A 21,040-nucleotide genomic window follows, 5' to 3' on the forward strand; every position below is an offset into this window, starting at 1 on the left:
CGAGCTCTTGCCCCATCCTGCCCCAATAGTGCCTTTTGCAGCAGCTTGGGAATGAGTTAAACAACCCCCCTATATAGCCCATAGTGCAGTGAAAGGTTTAATCAATGATGTTAGCAAAGGGTAAGCAGAGGTTTTGTGCCAAGGCTTGTTTTCCCCATGGAAGAAAGAAAAGCTTCCTTGCAAAGTGCCAGAACTAGAAACCTTAGACCATTCCTCTTAGACCATTGCACACTAGCATTCATAAAAATACTGCAGTGCTGATCCAGACCTTGGATCACAGAAAAGAAATATCCCATTGATATAAGAGGACTGAAGTTTAGTATAAAAGCCAAAAATGGAAAAATAAATGAATAAGTGAAGCTATTTATGGCTTTGCAGATGTACAATAAGCTAATTCCTCTGGCAGAAGTGGCAGAAAGAACATCTGCAAAGCCATCGATCACCTCATAAGGACCAGCAAGCTTTGTAACACCTGCACACCATTTTAAAAGCAAACTTTTCCCATTTCAGCCCGTACACTGCTGATAGCCTCCCAAAACAGGAATGAATAGAGAGTGGCCAACACACAGGAGTCCTTGAGGCCACATGCCAGCCATCCATGGTGGCCCCTAGGGACTGAGGGACAGCAGCTGCACCCACCTGAAAGGGTGCAAAGTTCTCAGAACCACAGGATAGTTAAGGCTGGACTGGACTCTCAAGATCTCCTGCCAAGGCATTCTGACCTCAAGCAGGTAACATAAGAACATGTCCATGTGGAATGTCTCCAGAGGTGGAGACTCCATGACCATCCTAGGCAGTGCTCTGCCTCCCTCAATGTAAAGAAGTTCTTCCTCATGCTGAGGTGGATTTTGTGTCTCCAAGTCATGCCCAAAGGGGAGACACAGGTGGTTTGTGGGGTGCTGACTGCCTCCCTCACCACATTCAGCATTTAAAGCAGAATTTTGTCCAGTGAGGAGGGCCTGAGGGAGTGGGGTTTCTAACACATTTTAATGGAGAAGGGGGAAGTGCTCTCCCAATTTCAGATCAGCTGGAAAAGTACCCAAGCCAAAGGGATGTGAGTATGGCAGGGCCTCCATGGGGGTCACCCTTGCTGGGGCCAGCAGCGTGGAGAACACGGGGCTCCAGCAACACACCAGCACTGCTGTTGGGGATCCACTGAGGAGAAGAACACTGTTATGAGAAAGGACATTGGGGTGCTGGAGCAGGTCCAGAGAAGGGCAATGAAGCTGGTGAAAGGTTTTGCACACAAGTCATATGAGGAGCGGCTGAGGGAGCTGGGGATGTTCGCCTGGAAGGAGGAGGCTCAGGGTGACCTTATTGCTCCCTACAGCTGCCTGAAGGAGAGTGTAGCCAGGTGGGGTCAGTCTCTTCTCCCAGAGAACCAGCTACAGGACAAGAGGATGTAGCCTCAGCCTGCAGCAGGGGAGGTTCAGGTTGGACATCAGAACGAATTTCTTCTCAGAAAGGGTGATTATGCCTGGAGTGGGCTGCCCAGGAAGGTGATGGAGTCACCGCCTGGATGTGGCACCCAGTGACACGGTCTGGCTGCCGCGCCGATGCTCGGTTGGGCTCGATGACCTCAGAGGCCTTTTCCAAACGAAAGGCTCCATGATTCCGCGCACCGGGCGGCTGCGGGCCCGTCGCGTGCGGGACGCCATTTTGTGCGGAGCGCGGCGGGCGGCGCCCGTTGGCGGTGCTGTGGGGCGGTGCGGGCGAGGGGCGGGGGGTCCGTCCCTCCCTCCACGTTTTATTTCCCTTTGCGCTTCCTCTTCTTCTTACTCCTTCCTTTCACTCTCGCCCTCCGGCTCGGGCTCGCTCTCCGCGTCCCTCCGCTTTTGTTACCCCTCCCTCGATCCCTCCCGCTCCCCGCCCCCGCGTGGCACTGCGGAGCCGGAGACGTGACCCGAGCGGACTCGCTTCCCCGCAGCTCCAGCCTCTCGCCGCAGAGTCGCATGTCCTCGATCCAGAACCTCCAATCCTTCGGTAAGAGCCGCCACCCCTGCAGCCACCCCCTCGGCAAACCCACCCATCGCCCCCGGCCCCCTCGTCCTGCCCCGGCCCCGCCGTCTGCCTGCGCCTTGCCGCGGGCCCCCCGCCCCGCGGTGACATTGAGCGGCGCCGCCGCGGTGCTCCGTGAGGCAGCGCCCGCGGCTCGTCCTTGTCCGCCCGCCTCGGGACGTGCTCAGAGCGTGCGGCGAGGAGAGCTCGGGCGGGAGGCTCAGCCCCTCGCTGCTCCCGAAGGAGGAGGTGCTGCCATGTTCTCACTCTGACACCCCGTACCAAGGGCTCGTATCCTCTGCTGAGGAAATAATTTCATCAGTTACAGTTGGTTTGCTGCCGCATCTTATCCTCAGCAATGTCCCAAAACGCTATACAAGCCCTGCAAAGATTACTGTTTCTATAGAGTGAGCTACGCAGATGGCAGATCATTTCTCTCCTGTCAGCAGGGAAGTTTAACCGTGCCGAGCCAGTGTTCTCCTCCTGCCTTATCTATAAGCAGCAGAAGTGAGCAAGTTAGCACTTTATACAGTGGTCTCAGGCTTTTGGTCACAGTTTGGACTCTGATCTTCTGCACGTATAAGCCATGTGAGAAGGTTGCGTTCAGTCATGATTTGGGAGCTCACCCTGTGCTTAAGGAAGGTCCGCCCAGAGGATTTGTTTGAAGGGATCCAATGTTGACACCTACAGTGTTGGCTTATTTCCAGCCTAGGGCCCTAAACTCTGCCAAGCTATCTTGGCTTATCTGCAGCCTGGAGTCCTAAACTCTGCCAAGTGATCCTCATGCCTAAGTCCTCTTTTTCTTTCACTTTTTCTTTGACTAAGATTTTCTCTTAGTGTTTGAGCCACAAGCTGTGGGAGACAGTAAAATTCAGCATGGTTTAACAAATTCCATAGTAGAAATTGATCTAGTCAAGGTTCCCAATGCTGTATTTGTTTCCTGTGGTGCTTGAATCCTCATGCTTTGTGTCTTTAATGCTCTGTGTAATTCTTGTTTCTACAAGGATCTGCAGCTGAACTACTTTTTGTGTTTCTGCTGAAGTTTTACTCTTTTGGGGCGTTGCTTTCTAGCGGATGGGAAAACTTGACCAGTGTTTTTAGAGCTGTGTTTTGAATGGAAGTTTGGGAAGAATTTTAGCTTGCATGGCTATTGAACCTACATGGGGTCTTAAATATGGTTCTGATTAGTACAAAAAAATTACTTGTTATTATTCTTAAAAAGTAATAAAATACTTCATGCTTCAAGGTTTATTTGGAGCTACTGATTAGGAGATTTGTAGAGCTGTAAAATTTCTTGATTGAGTGTTAAGTATGTTTTTGTGAAGTACAGAGTATAAGAAGTGTTAACCCAGAAGCCCCCTTCTTTCTAAATGCTTTTCTGTTTTGCCTGGGGTAGATAAATGCTAAGCTTGGAAGAATTTGAGAACTGACCTTTCTTTAGTCTAAGCCTAAATTCATTTTGTTACATTTCTTGACTAAAGCTGCTGACTGGAGGAGTTCTGGTTTACAGGCAGCCTCTGACATCTGTTGGAGTGTATCTCTCTTTTATTTCTATTAGTGGCCAAGAGTTATCCATGGCTTAACATGCTGGAAGTGTGGTAGTTACCACAGTGGTCTGTTCTGGACCTGTAAGGAAGTGTCTGTTCTAGAGCTTTTCTATTTCTCTGTTCTTATCAGTTCATCTGATAAGAGATGCAGTTGCTTTATTTCCCTTTAAATGTATGTGTCTGTTAAAACTTATGTACATTTGATGTTCTCTCAGAACCACGTTTTCAGGGTCAGGATTTACAGTTTGCAAGAAACAATGAAGCAAACTGCTACTGTAGCAGAAAATGGTTCATACCTGGGAAGGCATGTTGAGAGGGCTGTCCTGAGTGCCTGTGTAATCATACCTGATACAGCCGTAAAAAAAGCACTTTGGTTTTAACAGTGTGTTTTTAAACAGGGATTAAACATCAGGATGATTCCCTGAATACAATAATCACCTTCTGTGAAGTGAGAATCTTGCTCCTTAGTTTTGAACTTGGGTGTTTTCCTTTGTGGGAATTACATTAACCTTTTTCCTCCTGCAGACCCCTTTGCTGATGCAACAAAGGGCGACGACTTACTCCCGGCGGGGACTGAGGATTACATTCATATAAGGATCCAGCAACGAAACGGAAGAAAGACACTAACAACTGTTCAGGGCATTGCAGATGATTATGACAAGAAGAAACTTGTGAAAGCTTTCAAAAAGGTGAAGTTGCTGATTTGATAATGATTATTTATAAAGGAGTAAGATAGCTTTTAATACCAAGTAACAAACTATTTCACTTTGTTCTTTCCAGTAAACACCATTTTCATATTCAAATCCTTTCCCTTTCTCCACACATGTATTAGTGTCCAGTGACAATGATTTTGCTAAAAGGTTAAACATTTATCTCTTAAAAAGAAGTAAATAAAATATATTCTGAATGTTTCTTTTAAATTTCACAGATCTATGGCTTTGTTGATATGAAGAATAAAATCAGTTTAAAGTAGAGCTGCTTTTTATTCCTGCCTCTGTTACAGCTGGGTTGTTGCTCAAAATAGAGGCCTTTAGTTTTGCCAGGATAAAAATACTTATTTTAAAATAGTGTGGAGTTGAAAGGCTGTATCTTATGACTTTGTTTTTCACTCTTGCAATGACTGTTGGCCATTTCCTTCTGCACAGTAGCTAATCCTGTCATTCCCTGAATTTACCATCAGCAGTTTAGTTTGTGTATGTATGTGTCAGCAGATATATTCCATTTGCTCTCAGAGCCAGTAAAATTGATTTAACCTTTGCCTGGCTTGGCATCAAAATAGTAAGCAGCTTCTGAGACAAAGTTCTTCTGAAAAGACTGACTTAGCAAAATCACAATGTGCAACAGAAGTCTTATAATGTGAATGTTTTTCTCTTAGAAATTTGCTTGTAATGGTACTGTGATTGAGCATCCTGAATACGGTGAAGTTATCCAGCTGCAAGGTGACCAGAGGAAGAACATTTGCCAATTCCTCTTGGAGGTGAGGGACTGCAGATAAATATCTAAACCTCTGTGGAAGCAGTAGGGTGACAGGTGGTACTGATGCTAATTAACCAGCCAAAGATGGCCACTGTAGTTCTTTTGTGTTTTCAGCCAGAAAGTAAAATGACACTTGCAGTATGAGCGTAAGCCTCTGGTGCGAATCAAAGCACTGTAGAGTGCCTTTGCTCTGTTACAACACCCCACTTGTTCTCTGGCAGTGCAACTTGAGCTCTGTGCTTGTAAAATAAGTGTTCGATGCAAACCGTAATCGTGAGACTGAAAACACTGGAGAGGAAAGAGGCCTACTCTGATGCAAATGATATTGCAGGGTTGCTACGCTGTCAAAGAATAAGTTCTAGGACTACAGAACAAATTAGATGTCTGATAAGATTTTCTTTTTGTTTAGTCAATTGTTCTGCTTGGCCCAGAAACATTCTGTAAGTTAGAAAAATGTTTCATTGAGTGTACACACTGTATAGCAGTTTTTTTAATCAAAGTATAAGAATGTGATAACTTGATATTGCTGTAATTGCCTCAATATGTAATCTTTACTAAAATAGTGTTTCTCTCCTTTAGATTGGCATTGTCAAGGAAGAACAACTGAAAGTTCATGGTTTCTAATATACCTGTACTTTTATGAAGAACCCTGCAGTATTGGTCTTACCTATCCTGGCTCTTCTGTGAAAAATGAATCTTTGCAGTGAATGGACTTCCCCATTACTTGAACATTTACAATTTGATTTGCATGACTTCATGAAACAGGTGGTGTGTAGAATAGAAACACATAAGAAAACTTCAGTAAGATGGTAATGAAGACCCTTGTGAACTTTAACACATTTCCAATGGAAATGTATTAGTGATGATTGTTCAGTTTAGTACTCTCCATCTGAGTTAAATGTGTGAGTTTTATTCAAATAGTGTGTGTTGTTGCTTAAAAATAAAAGTTTATTCATATAATTTCTGGGATATTTGAAATGCTTTAGCCTAAGTTTTGAACTAGCACTGCAGCCTTGCTGAAGAATGGCTGAACTGCTTTCTGGCAAGTGCAGCTCACTGCTCTTTGAAGAAATTGGAAAATCTACATGATTAAGTACTAGCTGTTTAATCAGTAGATCAGCTTGATGTGATCTTACCCTGTAGTTGTAAGACTAGAGCTTTAAAGCCTGTAGTGTAGGTGTACCTCAGTAGCAGCATAAGACATCAGTTGTTTGCTGTGTAAGTAACTGGATCCTCTCTAAATTTTATTGCAGTGACTATGAGGTATTAGTGTGAAGCAAAGTAGGGGTAAGGCAAGTTGAGCTCCTCAAGGCGAAATATTTGGGCAAAAGTCCCAAAACATTTGAAGGAAATGGATGGGATGTTGTATCTCCTCTGTCACTGAGTAGGGGGAAAAGACATTGTGTCAGCTTCTGCCATGACTGTGCATCGAAAGTTGGCAAGCAGAGTGCCTGACTGAGCTGGTAGTGTTAGCTGCAGGAGTGGGGAAGGGAACAGGGTCTACACTAACCTTTTCCCTGCTTTGACAAGTTTTCCTAGGATTGATGGTTGACATGGAGAGTTTTGTATTCGTGTTTGGGTATTACTACAGAAAGCTGATTTGGTTTACTTTTCTAGAAGGCAATTCTTTCAGCTTTACTGGAAGTTACAATAGGTTTGTTTCACCATGCTTGTAAGCTAGTTTTAGTTAGCTGTAAGCATTTGCTGTTCTGCTTGTAGGATATGTCTTGTGAAGAATGAAACTAATATATTTGGTGAAACAAGCAGATGTTGTCTTCTTTTTGAGGTAGACATGGAAATTTTTTCTGAAACAATTTAGAACACTCTGAATTGCAAAACCATGATAGCGGGAAATGCTTAAAAAGCTTCATGTGATATCGTATATTCTCTGGAAAGAAGAAAGAGACATGACTCTACTGCTAACACTTACTCATAACTTAGCCAGAAAAAAAAAAATAAATTGATAAAATAATTGTTTACTACCTAAGTAGTAAGAATTAGGTAAAACTGTATTATTTAATATTACATGTACCTGTACTTTATTTCCTATTCATATTTGCCTTTCTAAACAGAAATGTTTCAATTTTAACTCATTTGAACTTTTTTTCTTTTTTTAGATTTTTGAGTTCAGAAATGAACCCATAAGGCACTAGCAACAATTAGGGGAGCATTATATGATGATTTCTTTCTCCGTCTGGTCTAGACAATTCCACTTGTAAAAATCTATTCTCTCAGTCTCCACAAATACTGCCTGATGTTACAGACCTTAACCGTTCCAAAGAAAGGATGCTCCAGAAGATGGTATACTGTTAAGGTGCAATACATTCAGGAGGAGGAAATGCCTCATGCAAAGCATAAAATACCCACATACCAAATGGAAATCCAAAAATAAATCTTATGCAAGTCTTGTAGATGAGCAGAATAAAGTCATTCTAGTGCAAGTTTACCTAGTATTGTTTCTTAACTGCTAAAGTAATCAGTCTTTTGGGGGTACATAGCAATTAGTGATTTTCATTTTATCACATGACAAAAAAACCTGATGTTCTCATTTAAAGCTTGTTCTCCTGCTCAAGAGGAAAAACAAGTAGTATCTTCTATTTCACTGGTATTATACAACTACTTCTAGTGGGCTTTGAATTGAAGATTAACAAATGACTCGCAGGTCTCGTGTTACTGAGTCAGTCTTCATTTCAGATGGCATTCCATTAACTTTTACTACCTAAGCTTGAGTCATTTCTCCATAGTCATTCTGCTTGGAATAAATAAGAAAAATATTTGATTTTCTTCCTCCTCATTTAAAAATCCTTTCTAATAAAAGGAACCTTGCAGTTGATAGGTGGCTTGGGTGGAGGTGCTTGTGTTTTGACCTTTGAACGGCAAAATTATAAGGAGATGGAATGAGACATAACACATTTGAAGTTTTAAAGAGGTGAGATTTGTTGTGGCAAGAAACCATTTGATCTTTCTAGAAGGAAAGCAGAAATGTTTGTCCATGAGTGTTTTAAACTGAAACAGTGTTTCTGAGATTGTAATTAGCCTTGGTAAAAGCCCAAACCTCTTTGTGTGTTCTAGTTGAAAAGCTTTGACAATATCATGTTTTGTCATCTTATTCTGAAACTTCTTTGTCAAAGCTAAACTTATTTGGAATACATATCTATGCTTTAAAATGCTGAAAAGGAAGGCTTTTGAAAAGAACTTGTTAAAGTGCTGCCACAGAAATCTGTTTTCAGAATGAAGGCAGGTTTCAATGTTTTCATCTATTCAAAAATAGGTTAAAAAATGTTGAAGGATGTGGGCCATAATTGCCAAGGCAGTAAAAATGAGCTTATGATAAGAAACTCTTTGGAAGTCCACTAGTAGGACTTGAGGGTGGCCAAGCTCAAACTACAAAAAATTGAGGGGTTTTTTGTTGGAATGTTGTGAAGTCTGCATCCTTCAGACCTACCAATCAAGATTGCCGTCTTAGTGATACTTAGGCTTAATCTCAAGGTGTTACTGGATGTAGAAACTTGTTTTGAATTCACAGCCTTGTGCATAGTTTTATTAGGCTGTTCTAGCTGACTCTGAGCTGATACCCTGGAGTAAGGTGTTGCATAAATAAATTCACTAATTTGTCTGTTCTGAGTCTCCATCTGCTTAATGCAGCTATGAGCAATACAGCCTTCACTTCCCAAATGCCGCTGGCAGTTCTTGTTCGTAGAATAAAAGGTTTAGTAATTTAAGTCTGTAAGATGCCCACTTCCTCTCTGTGTGAGCTATCAGGCCCTTGACTGTCACCTGTGGTCTACTGTCTGACTCTGCATCTCAGAGATGGGCATGACGAGCACAACTATGGGTAGAAAATTCTTGAGTGGAGTACCTCTGAAAAGAGGAATGCCTGGGCTGTGTGTGCATGCTATTCATTGCTTCAGTGGCTTTGCTTGAACCTTTATTCCTGAACTCCATTTTTGCACAGCCACAATGAGTAACATTTTGTTTTGGAGAGCTTCTTTGGAGGGGGAGGAAGGAACTAGTAAAAAAACTGTCATAGGAAATATGCTTATATCTGAAGTTTGTTTTTATTAACTTAGATTCCTGGAGTTCAAGACCTCTGTAACGTTGTTTCTCTCTCTCTGTGTCTTTAAAAGTCCTAGTTAAATGTCCTTGAAGGTTTGACATTTAAGGCTCTAAATACATCTGAAGCCATTATAAAACTCCAAAATGCAAAGTCATTGAAGTTTGAAGTATTGAAGTTTAAGTTTCAAATATTTGAAATAACAATTAGGCAGAACTCCTCATGTTTTCCTATAATGCCATCCTGCTTATGTTGGTATGTAGTTGCCCTGAAGATGCATGTGTTAGCTACAGCCAGGAAGTAATCAGATATCCCTGTTGTAATGCCATACCCTGTTTGTAGGTTTTTTGAATTTTATCTGGTGTCCTGCACTCTTACAGGCTGTACCACACTAATTTTGCAGTATAGGACAGATGTACCTTGAGTTCCAGTCAGCAATTCATTCTTTAATCCTTCTGCAAGGCTCTAGTGTACAGGCTCCATGTGTTACATCTTTAAGTGGTCAGTAATTCCTCACAGTGTGTGCAAATGCATACAAGATCGATATTTAGCCTGTTAAAGCAGGGGGAGGTGTTTCTTACAGCTGACTCTGAGGCACAGTAGGAGTTACTGTCCCTTGTATGTGTTCAGTGTTGAGTGGTGTCACTGAGCATTCCTCTACCTAATGTGCTGCTGCCACTGGGAAGATAGAAATGGGCTTAGAGGGTTGTGTGTATTTAAGTACTATGGCTTTCTGCATCCACACTCAGGAATCTGTTCCCTGAGTATGGCAACGTGAAGGTTGTTTTCCAGTTGCCAGATCAAAAGCTCTTGAGATCATTAAGGGAAAAATGGCATAGTTGTTTTATGTTTGCTGTATAGATGTTTCATGCCTACTGTTTCCCATTTAGATTAAAAATACAAAAATAATCTCAAAAGAGGATTTGTACTTGGCTTGCCTTTTTTAAGTTTGCTATATGCCTGTCATTGATCTCTTAATGAACAAGTCTTAACCTGTATTGGAGTATTGCTACAGAGCTGAGACAACAGTCTTTTGAAATAAAGTGTTCCAGTGTTATTTGATACACGCTTTTCTAAAACAAATAGAATTTTATGGTGTTGTTAAGGAGGATTATATTTTTTGGTGGAAGATAAAAGTAACTTAATTTAATAGAGATGTGCATGATCCTCTTGTAAAACCAACTTTGATTTCATACAGAAATGTTATATTTCCTCCCTTAAATTTCAAACATAATCTGTATTAACCAACTTTAAAATACTGTGACTTGTCCTGGAATATTGTGGTTATAAAACAAGATGATTGGCTTGTGGTCTAAAACTTTCGTAGAAGAGGATCATCTAATTTCTTCAATAAGCAAAATGCACAGTATTTTGGGATAAACTCAGAAATGTGCTCAAGTTTGGTTTCAGCTCTTTGAGAATGTCTTGCATCTGTGAAATGTGACAGCACATTTCTGAAATTAATTTGGGGCCTGATTAAAAGGACTTGTGTATATAATGAATGGGGTTATTTTTATTATTCTATTTATTTTTATTTACAGCTCATCTTTGCTGTGATTATGCAAAAAAAAAAAAAAAAAAAATTTCGAAACCCCCCAAATCAGAAAACCCACACAACACATGATCCAGGCTCAGCTCTCCCAAGTAGCTGACTTCAGCAGATGTGGTTCCAAGTGGAGAGGATTTAGCTGTCAGCAGTTTGCAGTCCCTCTCACCATCAGACAGGGGCACAGCTCTGTTGCTACAGTACACTCAGACAAGCCTTGGCAGTCACAGGACAGCTGATCCTAGGGAAGGGGTGGTACTGCGGCTGTTTAAACGGTTCTCCCACAAATGAAAGGTTGCCCTCTTAGGTAGACCCAGCAAGTTACATTAAATGCATGTGTAATTGGACAGTAATTCTGGGATAAGAAAGGTTAAAATGGTCTATTCCCAAGGATCCTGCTGGAAAGATCTATTGAAGTCCCTGTCGTAGAGGAAGTAGCCTTTAGGTACTCTGTACCAGAGAAATTTGTGTGATGGGATGGCTCCTGGCTACACCCAGTGAACAGACTGAACAGACATCAAGTGTGAGTACCTGTACTCGGTGACAGTGGGGAAAGATGGCCCTGCAGACTGATACATGTCACTGTCTGACACCATGTCTGTGACCTACACCTGCAACTCAGAGTGCACGTCTGGAGATGAACTTCAAGGTACAGAACACAAGCACTGTCCAGGTTCCTTTAGTAAATAGTAACTCCTAAATTAATCCACACGTTAGTTAAATTATGTAAGTATTCCGTATGACTTCCTTATATGTAATATTGAGCAGAGAGTATTTTATGTGCTTAAGTGCCTTTCAGCAAGATGGTTGAAATGACATGGAGAAATTTTCTGATTGTCCAGTAGTGGTCTTACTTAATTTAAAATATTGTGAATTTTGTTTTGTTTGAAAGTAACTGTGCCTGGAATCTTCACCCATCGCTGCCATTTGTGATAAGCTATTTATAGGGACACTGAGTGAAGGGAGGGACGTCTCTTTGGGTCATCAAATAGTTTAATTTGTCCTGGTAGTAGAAGTTCCAGTACTGAATTAAATCACCCTGAAGCTAGATCATCCATTGGTAACTCTATGGAAGATAAAAATCCATTCTAGAGAGGTTGTGGGAAGGAGGTGTTTGCATCCTGCTTCCAAGCACAGCAATGTAGAGCCCTTCAGGCTGCTGCCACCTGAGGCCAAAGCCTGAACGTGGAAGCATCTGCTGCCTTCTGTTTACACTGTGCAAAAGAACCTGTGATATTTCCAAGTCTTGTCTACTTCTCCTAGTGGTTCAGACTGATACACAGCTGGGTTTCTGGTGGTAAATTCAAAGTACCAGAGCACTCTGGTTGTGGGATGTGACCTGGCCACACAGAAATTGTGACATACATTACTGTGTCCCTCCAGGCATTTAATTACTTTTTGTCTGTCTGATAAAAGAAGCATTCTGACTTCAAGGCAGTACCCTCTGAGGATGGAAAATTGTCATTTGTTGGCTGTGGGGATTACAGGAATAAAAACAAATCATCAAGGCCAACATTCACCTAAATCATAGGAGGTGATCTTTAGTTTCCTATTAGTTTCTAGTATCTTCTTAACTGTCTCAATTTGATTTCGGGCTACTAATATTCACATTGTGGTACGTTTTCAGGAGGAAGGCCGTAGGAATGCTTTAAAGGAAAGTTTAGCTTGAACAACTGAGCATGTAGGGATCTTCCAACTGTGTTAGTTGTTAAATTTCTGCAACAAGGCTTTTAAAATTGATGCCAGTCTTATATTCATGTAAGAGGTGTTTCCTGCCCAGAAGAGTTCCTGCTGTGTTTATTTAAGTTCCCTAAATCAGCCCTGAAGCAGTGCTTTCTCCCAGGTCCCCATGTTGAATCTTTTGGAGAGCCTGCTGCAACTGGTGCTGCTTCCAGGAAACTGGAAGCTGCCTGTGACTGCCCCAGGACAGGCACCAGTTCTGGCTGCTGAGCAGCACTGCTGTCGGATAGAAACAACAGTGGTGGCAAAACCAGAAACAAAAGGGTTGGTGCTTTCTCTAGTGGTTTAGTGATCTGAAAAAGTGGCTGCAGGGGGCAAAGTGATGGATTTTTTTTCCAGTTACTTCACATACACTTATCAAGAGAAATATCCCTGGATTTAATAGCATTCGATAGACCATATTCTCAGGATTGTCTCTTGCAATGCTGATAATGGCAAAACATCCACTGACTTATTTTTCAAAATTTTATTTGACCTCTACTTTTGAGCTGATTTTTTCTATTCACTGAATTTGGACCTTAGGTATCACAGTTTCATTTGCTCAGACCAAAAGTTCTTAGAAAACCAGCAGCTTGCCTCTCCCTATTCTCTCCACACGTTTGTGTCCATGTGAGCATATTTAAATATATACATTTAGGTTTGGACATGCAGGCCTCTGATACACGTATAAGCACTTGATGTCTTCTTCAGATAATATGTTATACATTTCCTTCTACCATCAAAGAGAGGTAATTTTTTAGGTTCTGCAAAGGTCCAGGCATGAATTAGCACAGAATTCTTTCTGTTGTTGGGCTGTGAATACTTAGGAAGTCTAGATTTAGTGGGGAAACCCAGAGCAGATGTAGATTATACAGTCACACAAAGTCTGCTTTGAAAGAGTCGGCTTACACATTTATGCATCTTTCATGTGATGTATTACCCAGGCACATGGCTTTCTGTCTAATCCTGCTTGGCAGTCCCTGATTATGTTCTGGAGGAAGCCTGCCTGTGCTCCCTAAAGAAATGAAGGCACAGGGGGAAGACTTGCTGCTGCTTCTGCTTTGATCCTGCAGGGATAAGCTGTTGAACACGATGAACTGAAGTCTAATACAAAGCCAGGCTGCAGAGCAGTGTAGATTGAGCCTCCGTTCCCTCTGCTCTACTGCCTCCATCCTTTGGTTCTGCCTTGTCCTGCAGGTAAGATCTCCAGAGCAGGGCTAATAGCTTAATCCTTTGTAGATGAATCACCAAGCATCGCGACTCTCTGTGATCAGGGGACTGATACATAAATGTAAAGAGTAATTTAGTAGTGGTAGAAATGAGTAAATAACAGATCCAGCTACTAAAGCAACTTGTTTGATCTTTTGACCTCAAAGTGTTTTTGTCCTGATGACATTTTCCCTTTCATGCATTTTGTCGTTAATACTGATGTACCTTTATCTTGTTTGTATTCTTTGTACCAGAGCAATATGTTTTCTCGATTAGTGCCATGTCTCTGTAGGCACCGAATGAAATTAATGCTAATGCACATGAGTCGAGGAATGGACCTTGGGGCATCAATTCAACCCTACGAATCATGCAAGATTATTTTCACCTGATCTTAATTACAATTGTTCCTTAAGCCTTTTGACTTATCAAAGAAGCAAATTTTATCAGTTTGAAGTATGTTTTGAACAATGCCTGTGCAAGCGTCCAGCTTGCAATTTCCAGTCTCTATCCCTAGATGTCACTGAAAGACAGAAAATGCCGAAAATAGTAACACCGAAACCAGGAGAAGTAACTGTAGACCTTAGGGGAATATGGAAGTAAAGATTTGGTAGAATTCCCAGGTGGTTGCAGGCATGACCCGTGTGCAACTGTTCCCCAAATTACCTCTGCTTGAGAGGTAGAGGATCTGAAAATCTGTTCTTAGAGCTATCCTTTCCACAGCAGCTGCACATCATGGATGACTCCTAGCTCAGTGCAGGGCTCAGAGCCCTGTCCAAGAGGTGTGAGGAAGAGTCCCAGTGCACCACTTCAGAGAGAAGAAAGGACTCTAATGAGAGAGGCAGGAAACAACAGCTATGGCTTCATAACAGGTGAAAGCTCATGGCAGAGTGTCCCAGAAAGAGGCAGACCTGCCTTCGTACATCTCCACAGTTTCCACCAACTAGTGCTGCCCCTCCTCAGACAGCAAGCCAGTGCTGGGGGGTGAATCATCAGTAAATTATCTGCTTTTGGGGCTTAAATAGCCACTCCTTCTCCACTTAGTTCTCTGCAGGCTGAGAGAAGGGATGGTCTTGGGTCTGGTAGAATGAGGTGGAGAAGGGCTCAGTGCTTGTGTGCATGGAGGCAATGAGAGTGACTGCATGCCAGACCCAGCTGTGTACAGGAAAGAGTTGTGATGATCCAACCATTCAAAGCCATTCAAAAACATGGCAGAATTGAAAGGAAGAACCTTTAGGAATCAGAAGTTTGTACATGATGGGCCTCTCAGTGCCACTTCAGGCTGGCTGGCCCCATACAGGTGTTTGAGTGGATCTGAGTATGGACAATGTCTGAGGACCTGCTCCCTTCCCACAGCTGTAAGAATTTGAAGCAGGCCATTAGATAGGGGCTCCACAAATGCTCTCAGCCATTCGAATTTCAGTGGAAATTTTTTCTTGAAAGGAGGCTGAAACCATTTTTTAACATCTATAGGATCAAAACAATAACTGACTTTCATTAAAACTCTTACAGAAGAGAAAAATGCTCTGACTTGGTGAATACTCCTAGGACTTTTACTAAGAAAGGATAAAAGTTGTCACCACATGATCTTTAAGGAAGTAAATTCCTTCCTGAGCTGAAATTGTGCAGTGTGAAGTGTATTCAGCACTTGATTCAAATGTTTTTATGAGTCAGAAGCAGACTTTCTCTTGACCTTAGCAGGATTCAGGTAGATAAAGGGAGCTTTATAAAACTGAACCTTCCTTTTGTACTTTAACCTTTTTTATTATTCTTACCATTATTAGGAGTGAAGAATCAGCTACAGTACAATGACTTACAACATTATGTGATTAGAAATTATACTGTGCCCACAAGGCTGGAGTTTCTGAAACTCTGGAGCCAGTTATGTATGATTGGAGTCAACTTGCATCAAGTGAGACCCTGGTTCATGGGCATGTGATTGCAGTCAGTGCCAAGACACAGCTCCAGAGAAATGTCTTGGTAATTGGAACCTGTTTTCCTAAAATAATATCTGCCTTTATGTGTTCCCTGTCTTTGCAGAGGTGTACAGGAGCATAAGCCAGGCTCAGTGATGGAAGGAAACAAGTTGGCCTTTCACCAGCACCTGCTGGAGTAACTTGGTCGGTTCCATCCCCACAGAACTGAGGGTACATTCCATGACAGTAATGTCCAACCAGGCAGCTGTAAGGGCTCGTTCCTGCCCAAGGCCCTGCCTGATCTCATTGTTGGTAAGACCTCACACCACAAGTGGCATGCATAAATAGCTCGGGTCCAGCAGCCTCCCTGCTGCCATCCTTGCAGCTATAGTACAGAACAAGCTCTAATCCAAATTGTAGCCTAACATCTTCAACTCATGTGTGGAGGGACTTGCTGATATTCTGTGGGGAATCTTCCACACAAATAAATAAATATACATACATAGCATTTCCTGCAATGTAAGAAGGTACTGAATGATTTTTTTTTTCATGGTATTGTGGTAGTTCTGTTAAGGACAGCTATGTGGAAAGTTCTAGCTGCTGATGGAAACATTAGCCCTGAAGTAAGGGGACTTTTTGAGATGCCTTATTGCCTTTTTCTTTTGAGCCTTGTAGAGTAGGCCAGGTCATTCTGCATCCTAACTCTCAGATCTGGCAACTGTGCAGCCTACTGCATGCTGTGATCCCATGGACACTTAGTTCTATGAAATAATGACATCTGCCACAGCCAGTAGGCAGCACCTCATTGTTCCTGGGGCAGGAGCAGTGATCTCTCTAGAACAAAGTGCATGACTTGAAAAGAGAAAAAGGAGAGCAAAGCAGCCAAAAGCAGAAAACTGGCACTGAGCTCACACTACAGAGACAGAAACTGGTCCCAGCTGCATTCAGCATGGTCTTGAGGAACAGTGGTCATTTCAGGTGAGTGGCTTCACAGCAGTATTTAACCTTCATATACAGTAATTGAGGTACATCACGTGTGATAGAGATTTAAGAGTCAGAGGGCCTTATGTGATCCATGGTGGTCCAGTTCACATACCTTACTGGATAGGCATGGCAGGCTAAGTCAGACATGTAAATGTAACCAAGTGCTACAAAGCCATCTGCAGCCGAGGCTCCTCTCACTTGTGCAGAGCTCAGGTGAAGCCTAAAGGGGTTTCCTAATTTTCTGTATGAGAACATGTGAAGAGAAAGATTTAGGTTTACCTGTTCCCCACAAATATTTACATATGAGGAAGAATCTGGCTGAGCTACTTCAGAGAGAAGAAAGGTAATCTATCAACAATGCCAGGAAACAGGCTATGATTTTGTGACTGAGGAAGATGTACTAATGATCATACCACTGAAATTAAATTCTGAATTGCTTCTACTAAGGGTAAACATGCTAATGACAATACTAGGTGTTGCCCTCAGACCAGGAGCCCATGGTTGTAGACACTGCAACATTACAAGATAGTGCCTGCTTCTCTCCAAAGTCAGCATCGTTTCTGGGTGTAGGAACAGAATTTCAGAACTACCAGGTTTGATGGTACAGGCCTTACATGATTCCCAGCTGCCTCCAAATGTGAACTGAGAGATGACAAAGTAAGCACAAAATCCTGATTCTGGAGTCAGTCCCCTCCCATTGACTTCACCCAGGCTTGGGTGCAGGCCACATGGCCAGCCATCTGCTGCTGCACCACCTTTGGGAACTACCAGTATTGCTTAGGAACAGGCTCCAGTGAGTCTCTTAGGTGCCTGAATGCCCATTAATTCCTGTAGGACTGTAAGCACCTAAATATATTTTGCTATTTAACCCAAAGTTTCCTTAATCCTCTCACTGCCTCCCCTTTCAGGAAATTGAACGAGTGGAACCAGCTTGTTTGTTTGGGAAGCAAAGAGGTTCCCTAGGAAGAAAGGACATGCAGATGTGTTATTCAATTCTGGAACATATTCATTACAGGATACAGAATCCCAAGCCAAATAGTTTGCAGGTCAGATAGGTTAGAGTATAATCCTTAACGATTTCATTCCTGGTCTAGATTAAAACTGTAAATATAACTTGAGCATTGCAGCTGCTGCAAGCAACAACTCCTCGTAAAACTTAGAGACCAAGCCCATCAGTCTAGATATCAGAAAACCATTTGGAGTTACATTTAAACAGATTGTCTTGGGTCAGTTTAATTGAAGTAGTGCCCTTTCAAATGTTGTGTGGGCTCAGTGTCAGTTACTTTATCAATATAAACTTTTTTGTGTAAATATAAATATTTTTGTGTAAACTTCCTTTCTCTTTGCTAAAGACAGGAAGATACTTCAGTGCTTTTTATAATGGGTGAGTTTGGTTATGCACTGAAAGTACAAAGATTTTACCTGCTAGGTAAGATCTGGCTGGCTTCAACTTTGTTACAGAGATTCCCACCAGAGAGACCAGCTGTAGCCTGGGCTCTGCAGCTCTCCTGAGGTCAGGAGCTGCATGATGGAACCGTGGCTGACTTTGAGACCAGTAGACTTGGTGAACAGGTATCCTGAAAAGAAGTCTGTCTTTAGGAGAAGCTGTAATTCTGGAAAACATAGATACTAGGCTCAACTGTTCTTCTGGAGTCTATCCATTAAATTCTGGAAGACACCATTCATAAGTCATTTTACAGTAATTTCTTTTCAATGCAAAATAGAGAGTAAAGGTTTCAGATTTGGATTCACAGCTGGAAACACAGACCTAAATCAATGTTATTTCTGTCCCCAAATTGGCAGTCATACAGCAATTCTGACAACTGAGGAAAAGGTAGCACTAAAGCTGTTTGCTCCCAACTGAAGAACTGGACTGATTTGTTTTGCATAATAGAGGGGTTGTTCAGAGGACTTGTGACATTGCTTTTAAATAAATGTTGATGATTGAGACCCAGCTGGAAATTGATTCCTTGATCAGCTATTTTGTAAGAAAAGGAATTAGGTCTGGCTGTTTTTTAGATGAAAAATTGAGGTTTCATGGAACTGGTTCTGGAAGGCATGAAATGGAGTTATGCTGGAGGTTAGATCTGAAGGTCATAAATTGTTCATATTTTTGAGAAAAAAATCTTTTAGAAGTAAAAGTGGATACATTTAAGAAACCAAATAAGTAGGGCCTAGAGTGATTTTAAAGGCACCTTTGCATTTTATCAAATTTCCAAGATTTCGCTCCTTTCTTTACCAGCAGCAAGTATCCCTCCCTAGCATGTTGCCAATGTCCTCTCTTCTTACCAAAACCAGCAGTGTTATTGGGGATTTTTTCCTACTGAAATAGTTTTCATCTAGTCACCTTTTTAATCTCCTCTAACTCCTTGCTGTCTTCTTCAAACCTTGATCCTGTCCCTCCAGCCCCTTTTCAGCAGGAAAGACAGAGAACAAAAGTGACTTCCTGATAGTTCCTTGGTGCTGTGCTTAGATTTGAAATTCAGACTTATGGATTCAGGAAAAGGGATGGCCCCATGTGTCTGCAGGAGACCTCTCCTAAGGAACTACGGAGTTGGGAAAAAGAAGTGAAAACGTGAAAAAAACTGTGCTGGGTTGACATTTTCATATTGCTTGAGGGAGAGCATCAAGCCAAGTGATAGAAGCAGTGGGAGGGAAGGGTCTGGTCAGCTCTGTCCATTATACAAATTCTGGAAACAAAATGAATGCTTGCTGAACCAATAAATGCATCTCTCTTCAGCATTAACAAAACACTTCATTCTAGACAAACCCTGTCTCTCTGTCCACCTCCACCAAAGAAACCAAATAATTGAAATAATCTTGCAGAGCATGAAATTTCCTTGGAATAAAATGTTTAATGTCTATTTCTACTCTTACTTAGTTGTAAGCCAGAGGTGAGTAATTGAAGAGCTACTGGTAGTTTAGCAATAATGTTTAATGAACTGAGAAATTATCTGCATGTAGGAGGAGTAGTAGCTGTCTGCATATTAACCTCATGAGCTGATTAGTAAGAAAAGAAAATATGTTTTGGCATGGATTTGCAGCTTTCAGTCTTCAGCCCCTGGGCTGAAGTCACTCCTACCATAGCCAAGACAGGCTTTCAGAGAAATATTGCCTAGGTCTGTCAGGCTAATAACAAAACCAGGTTCCTTCTCAGCGGGTTCTTTGTCTGAATATTAAAGCATTACTCTACTTTTTAGCTCTCCTGAGAAAGCCTAGCCACGGAAGTTACTGCATACCTGGGATTTTAGCTTCATTGTTGAAAATGGTATGTTTAATCACAGGGAAAACAAGTGCTTGTGAGGTTACCCTGCCCTTAAAAGTAAAATCCTAGAGGAGATCAGCGGCATTTTATCACAGGATAAACTCAGCAGTGGCTGAAGCTGATGAAGTTACCACTATGGGGTTATTTCCAGGTAAAAGCCATAGTGCCTTGTCACCACTGCTGTGCCACAAAGAGAATAATATTAGCATTGGTGAGTGTAAAAGTTTACACCCCCAGATGAATTTGGATTTACTGACTAATGGGGGAGATTGCAGAAGGGATGGACACAAAGGGAGTATTCCCTGATATTAATGCTGTTGGTGCAGTATGTGGTCCCTGTTATGTATTGAAAGAGGTTGATATAATTCTCAGCTCCCCTCCTGAAATGTAGCTCTTGGAAAAATGTGAGTGAACAATTGCTTTAGAAAAGCAAAATCTCTACAAAGAACCTGGCATGACAACGGGGACCTCCAGATGTTTTCTCTCCAGCATTAAATAGAGCTTTTTCTCATATTTTCACTTGGACCGAAGTGCTGGCAGCTTTCATTTGAATGCCCAAAGAATGTGAAAAGCCACCTCCATTGCAGGCTCATTAGTACAAAAGAGAGAGAAGATTAAATCTGGAAGGGGAACTGAATGACCTAGTTCTAGGCATTCACAATGAACACTCTTGGTCTTTCATCTGCACAATAAGCTGACTTTTCTATAACACACTAAATAAAATAGTTGGTCTGGCAAGAGGGAAGAAATATGATGGTAGAAAAATGGTTATTAGAAGTATGGCCTTCAGCTCCACCAGTAAACCAACAGTAAATATTCAGTCAACATACCTGCAATGAGTGTCATCTTACAGCCCCAGCTTTTGTCCATTTAACTGAAATCTAAATTCTATTTTAGAGTGGTGGATGTGGCAAAACCACACATTAAAAACTATGTTAGATTCTCTTGAGCCCTAATTATTAATTTCTATATATAGTGTTGGCTGTGGTAGTGGTCAGTTGCCACATTTGTTCATTATTCACACACAGTGTTTAGTGAAGTTTACTTTTGATGTAGTTTAATTTCTGTAGCTTTTTCTTCTATCAGTTATAGCTAAACAAAATTAGATTGCAATTTACTTATAGCAAAATTCACAGTTCTGGTCAATTAGAACGCAGTTAAATGCTGTGCAAATCCATTGTGGTAGAAAGGAATGCTGAAATACAAACCTGGAATCTCAAGTGAAAGGATACTGCTGTGCCTGTGCAGTCCTCTCCAGGCAGTTTGAATTCAGCATATATAAGATACAGACATCAGCCCTCCCTGCCCTTTTCCAGGATGGGAATTCCT

The 21,040-nt window shown here is 41.8% G+C and overlaps 1 protein-coding gene across 4 annotated transcripts; it reads left to right on the plus strand.

Moving 5' to 3' along the window:
* Positions 1-1,674: 1,674 nt before the first annotated feature.
* Positions 1,675-7,467, plus strand: EIF1B (eukaryotic translation initiation factor 1B). Of its 4 annotated transcripts, XR_010360935.1 has the most exons (6): positions 1,675-1,693; positions 1,928-1,983; positions 4,071-4,234; positions 4,921-5,022; positions 5,601-5,786; positions 7,139-7,467. XR_010360935.1 is itself a non-coding variant. In XM_064416980.1 (4 exons), exons 1-4 carry the CDS (start codon positions 1,953-1,955, stop codon positions 5,643-5,645), a joined length of 342 nt encoding a protein of 113 aa, XP_064273050.1. In that variant the 5' UTR covers positions 1,738-1,952; the 3' UTR covers positions 5,646-5,981. The 4 variants fall into 4 exon arrangements, 1 of the variants encoding a protein (XP_064273050.1); XR_010360933.1 differs by lacking the exon at positions 1,675-1,693 and having other exon boundaries at positions 1,738-1,983; XR_010360932.1 differs by lacking the exon at positions 1,675-1,693 and having other exon boundaries at positions 5,601-5,830.
* The last annotated feature ends 13,573 nt before the right edge of the window (positions 7,468-21,040 follow it).

Source organism: Passer domesticus, chromosome 1 (assembly GCF_036417665.1).
Source record: "Passer domesticus isolate bPasDom1 chromosome 1, bPasDom1.hap1, whole genome shotgun sequence".
Classification (NCBI taxonomy): Eukaryota; Metazoa; Chordata; class Aves; order Passeriformes; family Passeridae; genus Passer; species Passer domesticus.

Bases quoted from the DNA above. Each gene is read 5' to 3' on its own strand.
- EIF1B (XM_064416980.1), top strand. From the start codon at position 1,953: ATGTCCTCGATCCAGAACCTCCAATCCTTCG. The intron at 4,235-4,920 runs GTGAAGTTGCTG...TTTTTCTCTTAG, and splicing joins TTGTGAAAGCTTTCAAAAAG to AAATTTGCTTGTAATGGTAC. The intron at 5,023-5,600 runs GTGAGGGACTGC...TCTCTCCTTTAG, and splicing joins TTTGCCAATTCCTCTTGGAG to ATTGGCATTGTCAAGGAAGA.